The sequence below is a fragment of the Scyliorhinus canicula genome, chromosome 10 (genome assembly GCF_902713615.1).
Source record: "Scyliorhinus canicula chromosome 10, sScyCan1.1, whole genome shotgun sequence".
NCBI classification, from domain to species: Eukaryota; Metazoa; Chordata; class Chondrichthyes; order Carcharhiniformes; family Scyliorhinidae; genus Scyliorhinus; species Scyliorhinus canicula.
Window position 1 is genome coordinate 35,102,809 of NC_052155.1, and position 13,151 is coordinate 35,115,959.

A 13,151-nucleotide genomic window follows, 5' to 3' on the forward strand; every position below is an offset into this window, starting at 1 on the left:
CTTACATCAGCTCCAACTTTTCCATCTTTTCCATCCAGCCCGGGCAATCCTGGAATCCCTGGAGATCCTGGAGATCCTGGTAAACCTGGTGTACCAGGTGGGCCTGGTGGACCTGCCTTTCCAAAATCAGGCCTTGGACCCCTGAACCCAAAATCTGGCTGAATGGAATGAAACATATCAGTTAAAATTAGTAAATGCCCATGCTTTTAGACGTTAAAGCTTCTCTAAAATCTACCAGAGCAAGTATGCCACAATTCTACAGGAGGACCAACACTTGCCAGCCTATATTTGGGGGAAATGGCAAACATTGAATTTGAAGAACTGTTAAAATGTCCTAATTTAGTTAGAACATAAGAACATAAGAACATAAGAACTAGGAGCAGGAGTATGCCATCTGGCCCCTCGAGCCTGCTCCGCCATTCAATGAGATCATAGTTGATCTTTTGTGGACTCAGCTCCACTTTCCGGCCTGAACACCATAACCCTTAATCCCTTTATTCTTCAAAAAACTATCTTTACCTTAAAAACATTTAATGAAGGAGCCTCAACTGCTTCACTGGGCAAGGAATTCCATAGATTCACAACCCTTTGGGTGAAAAAGTTTCTCCTAAACTCAGTCCTAAATCTACTTCCCCTTATTTTGTGGCTATGTCCCCTAGTTCTACTTTCACCCGCCAGTGGAAACAACCTGCCATGAGAGTCTTTAAATTTGCCTGAAGAATTTATCCTAAACTTGTTAAAGGCACACGAGGAAGGCCTCCAATTTTTCAATCATCTTACAGAAAACAATTCCAATATAAATCTCGAGCAGAATCCTCCTCACCTTTCACATCATGAAATTGAGAAAGTTGGGTAAATTCAATTTTTCGAGACTACGGGTGGAATTTTGAGCCCGATAGCTGTCAGTCAGAATGGTGAAAGGGGCAGAGGAAGTGGGGAACCCATATAAGTTCAACTTGCTGGGGAGGGGGGGGGCAGTATCGGCATCTCAGGGAGTGGAGTCACTCACAGGCCTTCGTGGCCATTACTGGTTTCGTCCTTTCACAATTGGTGAAGTTTGTCTTGTCTTTCATACTCCAGCATTTCTCCTACAGGTTGGAAATGCATATGGAAAATCCTCCACCCTGAACAGCTAATTTAGCGCACATTAAAATTAATGGTGAAAAAAATACACCGGTTCTCCCCATGGCGCCAAGGGCCCGGATCTGATGTTCGATCCTGACCCCAGGTCACTACCTGTGTGGAAAAGATGTGCAGGGTAGGTGGATTGGCCACGCTAAATTGCCCCTTAATTGGAAAAAAATAATTGGGTACTCTTGAATTTTTTTTTTAAATCACCAGTCTGTCAGTGTACAATTTCCTGATATGTGCTTGCAGCCTATGTCAAGGAACGGCTAATTGGGCTGTTGGGAGATGTTTGATCAGTGCTGATGCCTATAGGCCCACCTCCATTAATCCTTCAGCAGCTTTGTGGAGCTAGGGAAAAGACTGGAAAATGAAACAACGCAGAGCTTCCAGTCAATGTATATTATTAAATGTTGTCTGAAAAAATAAAGAAAACTTTAATATTTGTCTGAAATCACAACTTATTGCTTCCTTTTGGAAAGTAGGTGATAATCAAACAAACTTTTCACCCTCATGAAATTTGCACTGCAATTATGGAAAATTTAAATAAAGTAACATTTGCCAGTCATTGGACACATTTCTTCAAACGGTTCGAACCATTTCATTGCAAATCTCTCACTCTACTCACAGTAGACCAGCATGCAACTTAAATAGACAGTACCTCACCTTTACTTGGTCTTCTGCATGATGCCAGCATTGCAAATTGCAACACTCACACTAACTGCAAAGCTCCCACATTTTTAGGGTGCATTTTGTCTTGTGGTTTATTCATATGTGCATCCATGCATGTGAATGTCTGCGTGGGCCTTTCTATATGTGGGCCAAAATATATGGCTGCATTCTGCTTGGTTGAGAATGAGTTTTCATTACATGCGTGTTCGTCTGCAACTACCTGTATATGTCTATTTGATCATCACTCAGATAATGAGAAGTAGTCTTACAACACCACGTTAAAGTCCAACAGGTTTGTTTCGAATCACTAGCTTTCAGAGCACTGCTCCTTCCTCAGGTGAAAGTGCTCCAAAAACTAGTGATTCGAAACAAACCTGTTGGACTTTAACCTGGTGTTGTAAGACTTCTTACTGTGCTCACCCCAGTCCAACACCGGCATCTCCACATCATAATGAGAAGTGGATGAGAGTATTAACTTTTGTCTGTGTTTGGACGCATATTTGGATCTATGGCTTTGTGTCTCAATTTATAGCCTGCCTGTCTGGGTGCATGCATGCCTCTGTGAGTGTTTTTGTCCAGGGCGAGGATGAGGTGTAAGAAGCAGAGCAGACCATGGGCACCCAACCCGCTCCCAGGATGCAGATTGACAATTTAAATGTGTACTTAAAGGCCTTGTGAAACCCAACAGTTCGAGGGAGCTGAGGACAGCTTCATGAAAAAGGTATGTGCTTTACAGCATTGATTGTGGGCCAGGAGAAGCAAGAGAGCTTGCCCTGACCCATCCTCGTCCCCATGTTTACCTCAATTGGACCAGGACTCCTTCATTTTGTACTCCTCCAGAGACACCCAACTCTACCAATCAGGGATCAGGCTCCCCACTTGAAGAATGCGACCTGGCAATAATGGGAGGGGTCACAGCTGGCCATCTGCCATGCTGGCGGTGACACCAAGCAGGACTTTTTTTTATACCTAACCCTCCTTCTCTCAATTGAATTTAGTTTCCCTTCATACCAAGAACTCTACATGTAAATATTGCATATACTTTCATCACCCATTTCATTTTCTCTGCTCCCCTCACACCACAAGCTAAGACTTCCTCCATTCTTTCATTTCAGTGTAGAGAATGTAGTGTCTCTCAGCCAATGGAGGAAGTATTGATGAAGATGCATGTTACTTGCAAACACCACCTCAGAGACTGACACCAGGCAGACCTCAAGAGGTTAGGTTATACATTGAATGAGAATTGTCATGTGACAGTACCCTTTAAGAAATGGGTGTTTAAGAAATGTACCTTTAAGAAATGGAGTTGCTCATGTTACTGGAGTGATGTCAGAGTGTGGGTGGAGCTGAGCTCTACTTCTGCTTTTTAGTTTCAGTTTGAGAAAAGCTTGGGTGTGTCTGTGTTTTTGCAGTGACCTGCACTGCTGTTGATCTCTGCCACCCAAAGTCTATCTATGGATCATTTGGTGAATTCAGAATTATAAAAGGTCTCAGTATCGAATGTAAACCCTAATGTGCTCCTGTTTGAACGTTTGTTAAGTCTTTTGGATGTTAAAAGGACAGCTTAAAGGATTACTTAGTGTTGTATTCTTTGGGGGTTATCTTCGAATTAATGGTTGCTCAGATATTCACTGTTTGTTTTAAAAAGGTTAACTTGAATTCATAGAATAAACATTGTTTTGTTTTTAAAAACCACTGGTCCATTTTCTGCTATACCATACCTGTAGAGTGAGCCGTGTGCTCCCCATACCACAATCTATTAAAAGTTGTGGGTCAGGTGAACTCCATGATACAATTTGGGATTCTCTAAACCCTGGCCCATAACAGAATATAATTGGACTTTTGTGGATTAGACTTAACAATAGCTGTCACAGCTGTCAGCAGAGGCTCCATCATGATGGATGCCACTGTTTTATTCATGGCACTGGCCACTATTCGAGAGGATTGCATTCATGCTCTGCAAAATGCCTTGTGACAAGTCTAGAGTTGGCCACCTTCTTCCATCCTCGGAACCACCGTACATAAGTTCACTGGCTGAGCAACCAGTACAGGTATCTCCAGGTGTATGTCCATCAACCTTCATCGATATCCTGGGCCCTCAAAGCCAGGAAAGCAGGGAACCGGGGGAAGAGTTGAGGAATTTAAGAGTTCATCGACAGAAGTCAATGAAAGCTCGTGGAAAAGGGGTAAAAATAATTTAAAAGGTTAATGAAATTTTAGCATTAATCACAATGGGGCTGGAGGCCAACTTTGCCGACAATTGCATAAAGTTCTGGTTAGACCCTATGTGGAAAATTATGTTCAGTTCTAGGCACACAGTAAGATACATTAGCCGCAGAGGAGGTATGGCAAATATTCATCAGAACAATATCATGGCTTCAAGGTTTAAATTATGAAGTCAGGTTGCAAAGACTAGACTTGTATTTATTTGAGTTGAGAAGATTAAGGGCAATCAAACTGAAGTATGGAAGATGATTGTACAGTTTGATAGAGTAGATGCAGAGAGACAATTATCTCTAGTGGGGTAGCCCAGAACAAGGAAGTACAAACTTCAAATTAAAAGCACTTCTTCACACAAAGTGTAGTGGAAATTAAACTTTCTCTTCCAAGAAGCTAAAGACGCTAGGTCAATTAAAATTTTTAAAACAAAAGTTGATAGGGTTGACTAAGGGTTACGGAACCCAGGTGGACAGAGGGAGTTGAGATCTAGATCACCTATATATAACAGCATCTGAATGGTTTAAATCCTGCTCCAATCTCACCCTCTGTTGACCTGGTGCCTTCGGAGTCCTAAGTTCTGCCCTAACCCATGCCCAGGGAAGATCCCTCTTCTCCCTTAAACTCAGAAGTACGTGTGGTTGCAATCTCGGAACTGATGCATGGACAAAGCGAGGGAGGCTGCATTTTCAGGAAGATGGGCATCCTCTTACTGAAGTGACAGAGATATCACCACATTTCGACCTGCAAAGAAATAATGGGTCGGGGGCGAGCTTTTAGTGTGAAGACTGAGCAGAGGTAGAACTGGCTGTTGAAAGCAGTTGCAAATTGTCGAGCACACTGTGCCACGAGAGATAGAAGGAAGAAAAGGAAAAGAGGAAAAGGTGAGCAGGCACCCTGAGTGAAATCTCCTCCAGCAGATACGTGACTCTCCTCATTGACCTGTAATGGTCCACACATTTTCTACCACAGGAGAGAAATTGTGTAGATGAGTTCTGGTTGCAACCTCTTTGTACAGGTTAGGTGCAGCCTTCATCTGCAAGAAAGCCAAAACAGCTAAGTGACTGACTGTCTTTTGAGGTGTTTATAGAATGTGCCTAACTTTGTATTCAGTATGAAAGATATAAAATGTAAAAGGTAAGTGTTGCAATAGTGATGGTTGCAATCATAGTGAATGAGCTATAAAGTTTACAGTGCAGGAACCATTTGGCCCATCGAGTCTGCACCTGCCCTTGGAAAGAGCACCCTACTTAAGGCCACACCTCCACCCTATCCCTGTAACACAGCAACCCCAGCTAACATTTGTACATTAAGGGCCAACTAAGCATAGCCAATCCACCTAGCCTGCACATCTTTGGGAGCAAACCGATGCACCCGGAGGAAAAGCCAATCACCCGAGGCTGGAATTGAACCTGGGACGCTGGAGCTGTGAGGTAGAAGGGCTAACCATTGTGCCGCATTATGAATGTGAGCATAAAGTGAAGGATATGAAGTGAGATGTCAGGCAATGGTTATAGTAGAGTGAAAGGACATGAGGGAGTGAAGGATTGTGAGTTATGAAGCAAGTGGTGGTGTAGATGTCCGCAGATACTAAGAGAGCAGTGGACACTTAGCAGCACTTGTGAGGCCACTGAACTTTTTCCGACATTGCAGCTCTGCCTGTGGAAGCTAAACACCTGGCATTGGCCTTCACAAAGGCGTATTCCCGCTGAAAGTGGAAATGTTGCCGAGAAGGCAGTCTGCTATTAAGTGACAAAAAATGCACCCGATTTCTCACCCTGCAAGGAGGCAAGTATGCAATGAATGCTGACAGTGGCTATGCAGAAGAATCATTTGAGTAAGGTCCTGGTAGAAATTTAATGTGCTAGCGCGTGTAAAAAGCTAGCATTCCTCCTAGCCTCACATACCCATACTTAGCCGCAATCACATTTCTGGGTCTTTACACTTTAACCTCTGTGTGGCCTTATCCTTCCCTCTCTCATTCACAGCATCATTCATTACCTCTGCCTAACCCTTCCCACACACATCTGCAAAACCTTCTGACCATGGTTCTGTGCACCTCCTTCACTGAACACCTTCCCACCGCTCAATTCCCTCCCTCAGATTTTCATCCCTGGAATCTCCATTTGCTTCTTCCCTTCGCTGAATCCTATCTCTTTCATTCAACTTTCTGTGGCATAGTAAACATTTATTCCCACGACTCTGGGAAGGACCGGAGGTTGTTCATTTCTTCAAATGTCAAAATCTCTGGTTTATGATACATCATGACGGATTCCAAAAATAAATAAGGAAAAATACTGTCAGCACCTTCACCAAATTTTTCTCTGAATTGAAATAAATATAGTTTCAAAAATAAAAGCAACAAAAAAACAATGAAAGCTGGAGTTTTAATTTTCTCTAATTGACCATTGGTCAGTGTATTTATATAAAAGTACCAGGTGTAATATTTTGTTGCAATTGGTAATCATGTTCTTAACTGGAATGAATTTTCAAAGAGATCGATTCAAGTGATAGTTAAACCTAAACTATGTTAAAATATAATGAACTAAAGGCAATTCTACAGCACATGCAAGCAATTAAACTATGCTTTCTAATGGGGATTGCACCAAATAATTTGCATGCATTCTATTCTATAGATGCATGCACAATTCATGATGCAACAAGAAGAGCTATTAAATCTATCAATTGCATCTAATAGAATGAATACCTCAGAATTAGGGATAATCCTCTGAGAGGGAAAAAAATTGGAAAAAATGGTTAATGGCATCTTAACAGTCTGAAACATAATTTACCTATTGGGACAAAAATGAGGAACAATTGCAAAATACAGCAGTGAGGTCAAGAACTGGGAACAATCAGGTATTTTATGGACAGATCCTTCCATCGGCAAGGATTCTCCATTGCCTTCCAGCCCCAACATTTCCAATTGATCCGATTGGAAAGTTTTAAAATCGATATTCCACACAGGACCCTTACGGACAGCCTCCATCCCTGGAGATTTATTTATGACTACATAACAGTGTCACTGAAAGCCGATCAGTCATGCATCTTGCATTTGGAAAAAAACATTACTATATATGAACTAATGAATTCGGAACAGGAGTAGGCCCCTTGAGCCGGCTCCGCCATTCAATAAGATCATGGCTGACCTGATTGAAACCTCAAAAACACATTCCTGCCCACTCTCGATTAACTTTCACCTTCTAGTTAATAAAGAATCTACCTAGCTTGTGATTAAAAGTAATCAAAGGTGTCTCCACCGCCTTTTGGGGAAGAAAGTTGCAAAGATTCACAACAACCTGTGAGTAAAACATTGGCCGGGATTCTCCCCTATCCAGCGGGGCGGAGGCTCCCGGCGTGATGGAGTAGCGTGAACCACTCCGGCGTCGGGCCGCCCCAAAGGTGCGGAAGTCTCCAAGCCCCAACATTGAGGGGCTAGGCCCGCACCGGAGTGGTTGGCGCTCCGCCGGCTGGCGTGGAAGGCCTTTGGCGCCGCGCCAGCCGGGGCCGAAGGGACTTCGCCGGCCGGAAGTCTGCGCATGCGCCGGAGGGTCAGCGGATGCTGATGTCATCCCCGCGCATGCGCAGGGGAGGGGGTCACTTCCGCCTCCGCCATGGTGAAGGCTATGGCGAAGGCGGAAGGAAAAGTGTGCCCCCAAGGCACAGGCCTGCCCGCCGATCGGTGGGCCCGGATCACAGGCCACGCCACCGTGGGGGCACCCCCCGGGGCCAGATCACCCGCACCTGCCCCAGGAACCCGGAGCCCGCCCTCGCCGCCTGTTACCGTCGGTAAGGTAGGTGGTTTGATCCACGCCGGCGGGAGAAGCATGACAGCGGCGGGACTTTGGCCCATCACGGGCCGGAGAATCGCCGGGGAGGGCACGCCGACCGGCGCGGAGCGATTCCCACCCCCGCCGAATCTCCGATGCCGGAGAATTCGGGACACGGCGGGGGCGGGACCGATGCTGGCCCCCGGCGATTCTCTGACCAGGCGGGGGGTCGGAGAATTCCGCCCATTATCTTTATTTCTGTCATAAATGAGAGAACCCTTATTTTTAAACAGTGGCCCGTAGTTCTAGATTCACCCACAAGAGGAAACATCCTGTCCACATCGACCTAGTCAAGACCCCTCAGGATCTTACCAGTTTCAATCGAGGTGCCTCTTACTCTTCCAGTGGATACAAATGTAAACTTCCCAACCTTTCTTCATAAGACAATTCCTGGTATTAGTCCAGTAAACCTTCTCTGAACAGCTTTCAATGCCTATCCATTTTTCCTTAAATTGTTGAGACCAACACTGTACACAGTAGTCCAAATGTGGTCTCACTAATTCCCTGTACAACTGAAGCATAACCTCCCTACTTTTATAATCAATTCCCTCACAATGAATTATAACATCCCAATAGCTTTCCTAATTACTTGCTGTATCTGTACATTTACCTTTTATGATTCAAGCACTCAGATACACAGACCCCTCTGCACGTCAGAGCTCTATAATTTCTCACCATTTAGATAATAAGCTTACTTTTTATTCTTCCTGAAAAAATTGACAATTTCACATTTGACCACATTATACTCCACTTGCCAGATCTTTGCCTAATTACTTAACCTATTGATGTCTCTTTCATAGAATCCTAGAGTCATAGAATCCCTACAGAGCAGAAGAAGGCCATTTGGCCCATCGTGTCTGCACCGACCCTCTGAAGTAGCACCACACGGCTACACAGGCTGTATCCCCCGCCCTATCCCCGCAATCTTACCTGGGGGCAATTTCGCATAGCCAATCCACCTACCCTGCACATCTTTAGACTGTGGAAAGAAACCAGAGCACTCAGAAGAAACCCTTGCAGATATGAAATGAAATGAAATGAAAATCGCTTATTGTCACGAGTAGGCTTCAATGAAGTTACTGTGAAAAGCCCCTAGTCGCCACATTCCGGCGCCTGTCCGGGGAGGCTGGTACGGGAATCGAACCGTGCTGCTGGCCTGCTTGGTCTGCTGTAAAAGCCAGTGATTTAGCCTTGTGAGCTAAACCAGTCCCTATGGGAAGAATGTGCAAACTTCACAGTCACCCGAGGGTGGAATCAAACCCGGGTCTCTGGTGCTGTGAGGCAGCAGTGCCAACCACTGTGCCTAACCTTTATAGACTCCTTACATCTTCTTCACAATTTACTTTCCTACCTATCTTTGTGTTGTCAGCAAATTTCCCAATCATACCTTCATTTATATCAATGAGAAAAACTTGAGACTCCAACAGTGATCCCTATGGCAGCCTGTGGATTCTTGTGCTAAAGTTTGATGCTAGAGAAATGTGTTGCAACTGAATTAGTCACATTAAAATAAAGGCAAGCCTTCTACTTGGAAAATCTGACTTTTTAATCTACATCTTTGTAGGAAGTGGTAGCACTGACATTTATTGTCCATCCCTAGTTGTGTTAAGAGTCAATCTCAGTGCGGTCAAGAGTAAAATATAGAGGTAGGTGGTTCATTTCCTTAAAGGTTATTGGGGAACAATATTTTTTTGTTCATTATTAACTGACAAATTCAGAGATTTACTTCTTCATTTACACAACTAGCTATTGTGTGATTTGAAAGGAAGGAAGCCAATTTGCTACCATATCCCATAAATAACTATATCTGGAATATGGTACAGAGTTTTGTGCCAATGATGGTTGTGCCAAACCTGATACTCTGCCAAAACGTGCAATAGAATATAAATAATAATTGTAGGTTGTATTTGTCAGTTGTTAAATTTGGCTGGTTGCCCTGTTCCAATGCAAACTTTCTTTATATTTTTCAGTGAACATATTTTCTCCAATTGTCCTTTGAAGTGCTGATATAAATAGAAGTGCTGTCCAAATAGTACCAGTCAACACCAGACTTTTCCAACCCTCTGGGACCCTCCCTGCCTCCTGTGATTCCTGAAAGATCATCACCAGCGCCTCCACAATCTCCTCAGCTGGGGTAGCGCAGCCTGCTTACCAGAGAATTCCAAGCATCCCAGAAATAAAAATCTCAAACTTCCAGGGCACTTTCTCCTGGTGCTGGTAAATATCTTGACTCCATGCTCCTGACCTACAAGTGGAAATTCAGACCTCAGTAGATTAAAGGATGTTAACAGCGCTTGCATTTCCCAGCTCAGCTCAACTAATTTAGTGTGGTCCAGTGATCAAAAATATGCTCCTCCAAGGCTGTGTAGATCATCAGACAATATCTTACCAACCAAGAAATTAAGGTTTTTTTTTCTTTTAAATCAGGCCCTGATCTTGACTTCCTGCTTCCTGGATGCCCCACAGGAATGAAAAAGACTTCAGACACACTTACTCCACATTTAGTCGTTAACGTACTAATCCGTACTTGTATCAGCTGAATTGTCATTCAACTAGATCGATAATGATATTTAAACTTGCAAGAATAGATTCTGAGTTTGAAGACTGGGAAGAAAAAGGTGAGGTCATATTGAAAGACTTGTTTCTTGATGGTCATTTTTCAACATTTGAAGAATTGGGGGAGAAATATAAACTCCCAAGGAGGGAGACCTTTAGATATACACAGATACGGATGTTCATAAAGATCTTCCCTCAGTTCCCAATGTTACCCCCTTCTTCTTTGATGGAGGAGGTATTGATGGTTTGGGGAAGGAGTGTTGATGGTTTTGGGGCAAGAAGGGAGAAGAACCTCTGCTATTTATAGAAAAATTCTGGAAGCAGGATCAGAATCCCTGCATAGCTTTAAGGAGGAATGAGGGGAGACATTGGAAGAGGGCTTTGATAGGAAATTTTACGGAAGGTAAATACATTGACCTTGGTGCGCAAGGATGGAACCAATACAATTGAAGGCAGTTCAAGAAACACATTTGACGAGGTAGAGAATGAAGGGGCTGAGGACATTTAAGACAGATGCAGGAGTGGATTGGCCTACTATGTACAGATGGTTTGGTCATGCCTGAAATGTAGGAAGTTCTGGGACGCCTTCTTTAGCACCATGTCGACAGTGTTACAGTTGGACCTAGAGCCCCTGAGAGCAATAATTGGGGTGTCAGACTTACCGGAGCGCCTGACAGGGGCAGGGGCAGATGTCTTAGCCTTTGCTTCGCTGGTGACAAGGAGGCGGATCCTATTGGGTCAGAGGTCAGTTTCTCCACCCTGTGTCTCAAAATGGCTGGGAGATTTAATGGAGTTTCTGAGCCTTTAGTTTACGAGGGAACGATGGGGAGTATCATAAAAGGTGTTCGTTTATATATCACTTTAAGGAATTAACCTCAGTCAGCAGCTAAAATGGGAGAAATGTCGTTAGTTAATTAATTAATTGTTTTTGGGTTGAGGAAGGGATTGTTAAATGTTAGTTAATTTTGAAAACGTTAATAATAATATTCATTTTTAAAATTATTGTACAGGGTTATTATATTAATTTAAAAGGAATATGCTGGTACAAGGAGTCATTTCAATGCAAGGGTTCTTCCCTTTCAAACAAATGCATATATATTTCTTGAAAAAGAGGCTATTTTGTTTCTCAATGAGTTAACAGGTTACACCGATCAGTAGCTGAGCCAACGAGCAGCATCAGATGATCTCAGATTTTATTCCCAGTGTGTTCCAGGTTAGCTTGCTCCTTCCTTACCAAACTATAATCCCGACTACTAATTATAGTTGAGTGACGCATGCTGGAGCAATCATTGATGTCAAGATCAGCCTCAGTCGTGATGTCTCTTTGCTGATTGTATGGCCAAAGAAAATCTTTCAGCAGTCAGAAAATGAGCGAGGAAGTAAATCAAACAGTTTTGCAGGCAAGAAGTGAAACCATTAAAACCATTGGTGGGGTTTTCCCAGGGTGGAGGCAGTGAGCCTTTTGGCTGCTGGCGAGGTCTTCCAGTCCAGCCAAAGTCAAAAGGCGCGATTCTCCGCTCCCCCACGGGTGGGAGAATAGCGGGAGGACCTCCCGACATTTTTCATGCCCTCCCGCTATTCTCCCTCCCCCCCCCCCCCCCCCCCCCACGCCCGACCCACGCCACGAATCGCTGCTCTTCGTTTTTTACGGCGGGCGGCGATTCTCCGAGGCCGATGGGCCGACCGGCCGGGCCTTCACGCCCGTTTCAACACGGCAGCAAACACACCTGCTCGCTGCCGTCGTGAAACGGGTGGCAGATGCCAGATCCCCCAATCTGGGGGCCCGATTGGCACGGCAGTACCAATGCCGTGCCAAGGGGGCCATGAGTCCGTAACGGACACACTCTTTTCCCTCCACCGCCCCGCAAGATCAAGCTGCCACATCTTGCGGGGCGGCTGAGGGAAAAGACGCCAACTGCGCATGCGCGGGTTGGCGTTGTCCAACCTGCGCATGCGCGGCCGACGTCATCGGCCGCGTCAGCCGGCGTGATGCTTGACGTGCTCCTAGCCCCACCCGGGGGGGGAGAATCGGCCCCGGAAGTGGGCGTGAAGGCTGCCTTGGGTCACGGCCTGTCCCACCTGCTAATCTTTACGATTCTCCGTATTTGCGGAGAATCTCGCCCAGACATTTTGCATCACTTGCCTGCTTAACCGTGGGAAAATACATCTTGTATCAGTGTGTGTGGGCGGCAGTGTGTCAGGGTGTCCATTTTGGCAGGACCAGAAGATCCTGCCAGTGGGAAGGGCCGGAAAATCACACCCATTGAATTATGTAATAGAACACAGAGTCAGACCACCTGGCACGTTGTGTCTGTTGTATTATGCCTCTTCATGTAGCATAAGCTGCTTGCTTGATGTATGCTCTGACAAAGGAAGGTTCAGACTTGGAGATAGGTTTAACACATTTATTGAACAGTTAGCAATTCTCCTACTTGAGTTTGACTCTCCTGCTAATCTTGCATTGGTAACTCAGTCTAATTAACCAGTCTGCTCTAAGCCACGTAGTGGGTGTGATGCTTCTGATCTGCCCCTGTCCTTCTCTCTAAGTGTCGCCTGTGGAAAGAGAAAGAGCATGTGTGCCCTGTCCTTTTATATGGGTTGTGTAATGCCCCCTTGTGGTAGTGTCACCTCTGGTGTCTTGACTGCCCATTGGTCTTGTCCTATTCTGTGTGTTCATCAGCTATATGTCTGCATGTAATAATGTCCCTGATGCTCCCTCGAGTGTGTACTTAGTCGTAGTGTATTTACATT

The 13,151-nt window shown here is 44.7% G+C and overlaps 1 protein-coding gene across 1 annotated transcript in view; it reads right to left on the reverse strand.

Annotated features, from left to right (window-relative positions):
• Positions 1 to 13,151, reverse strand: part of LOC119972300 (collagen alpha-1(IX) chain) — a 156,836-nt gene that overhangs the window by 100,615 nt on the left and 43,070 nt on the right. Inside the window, exon 7 of the mRNA XM_038808789.1 lies at positions 6 to 158. Within this exon, the coding sequence (XP_038664717.1) occupies positions 6 to 158 (153 nt within the window). The remainder of the gene's footprint in view (positions 1 to 5; positions 159 to 13,151) is intronic.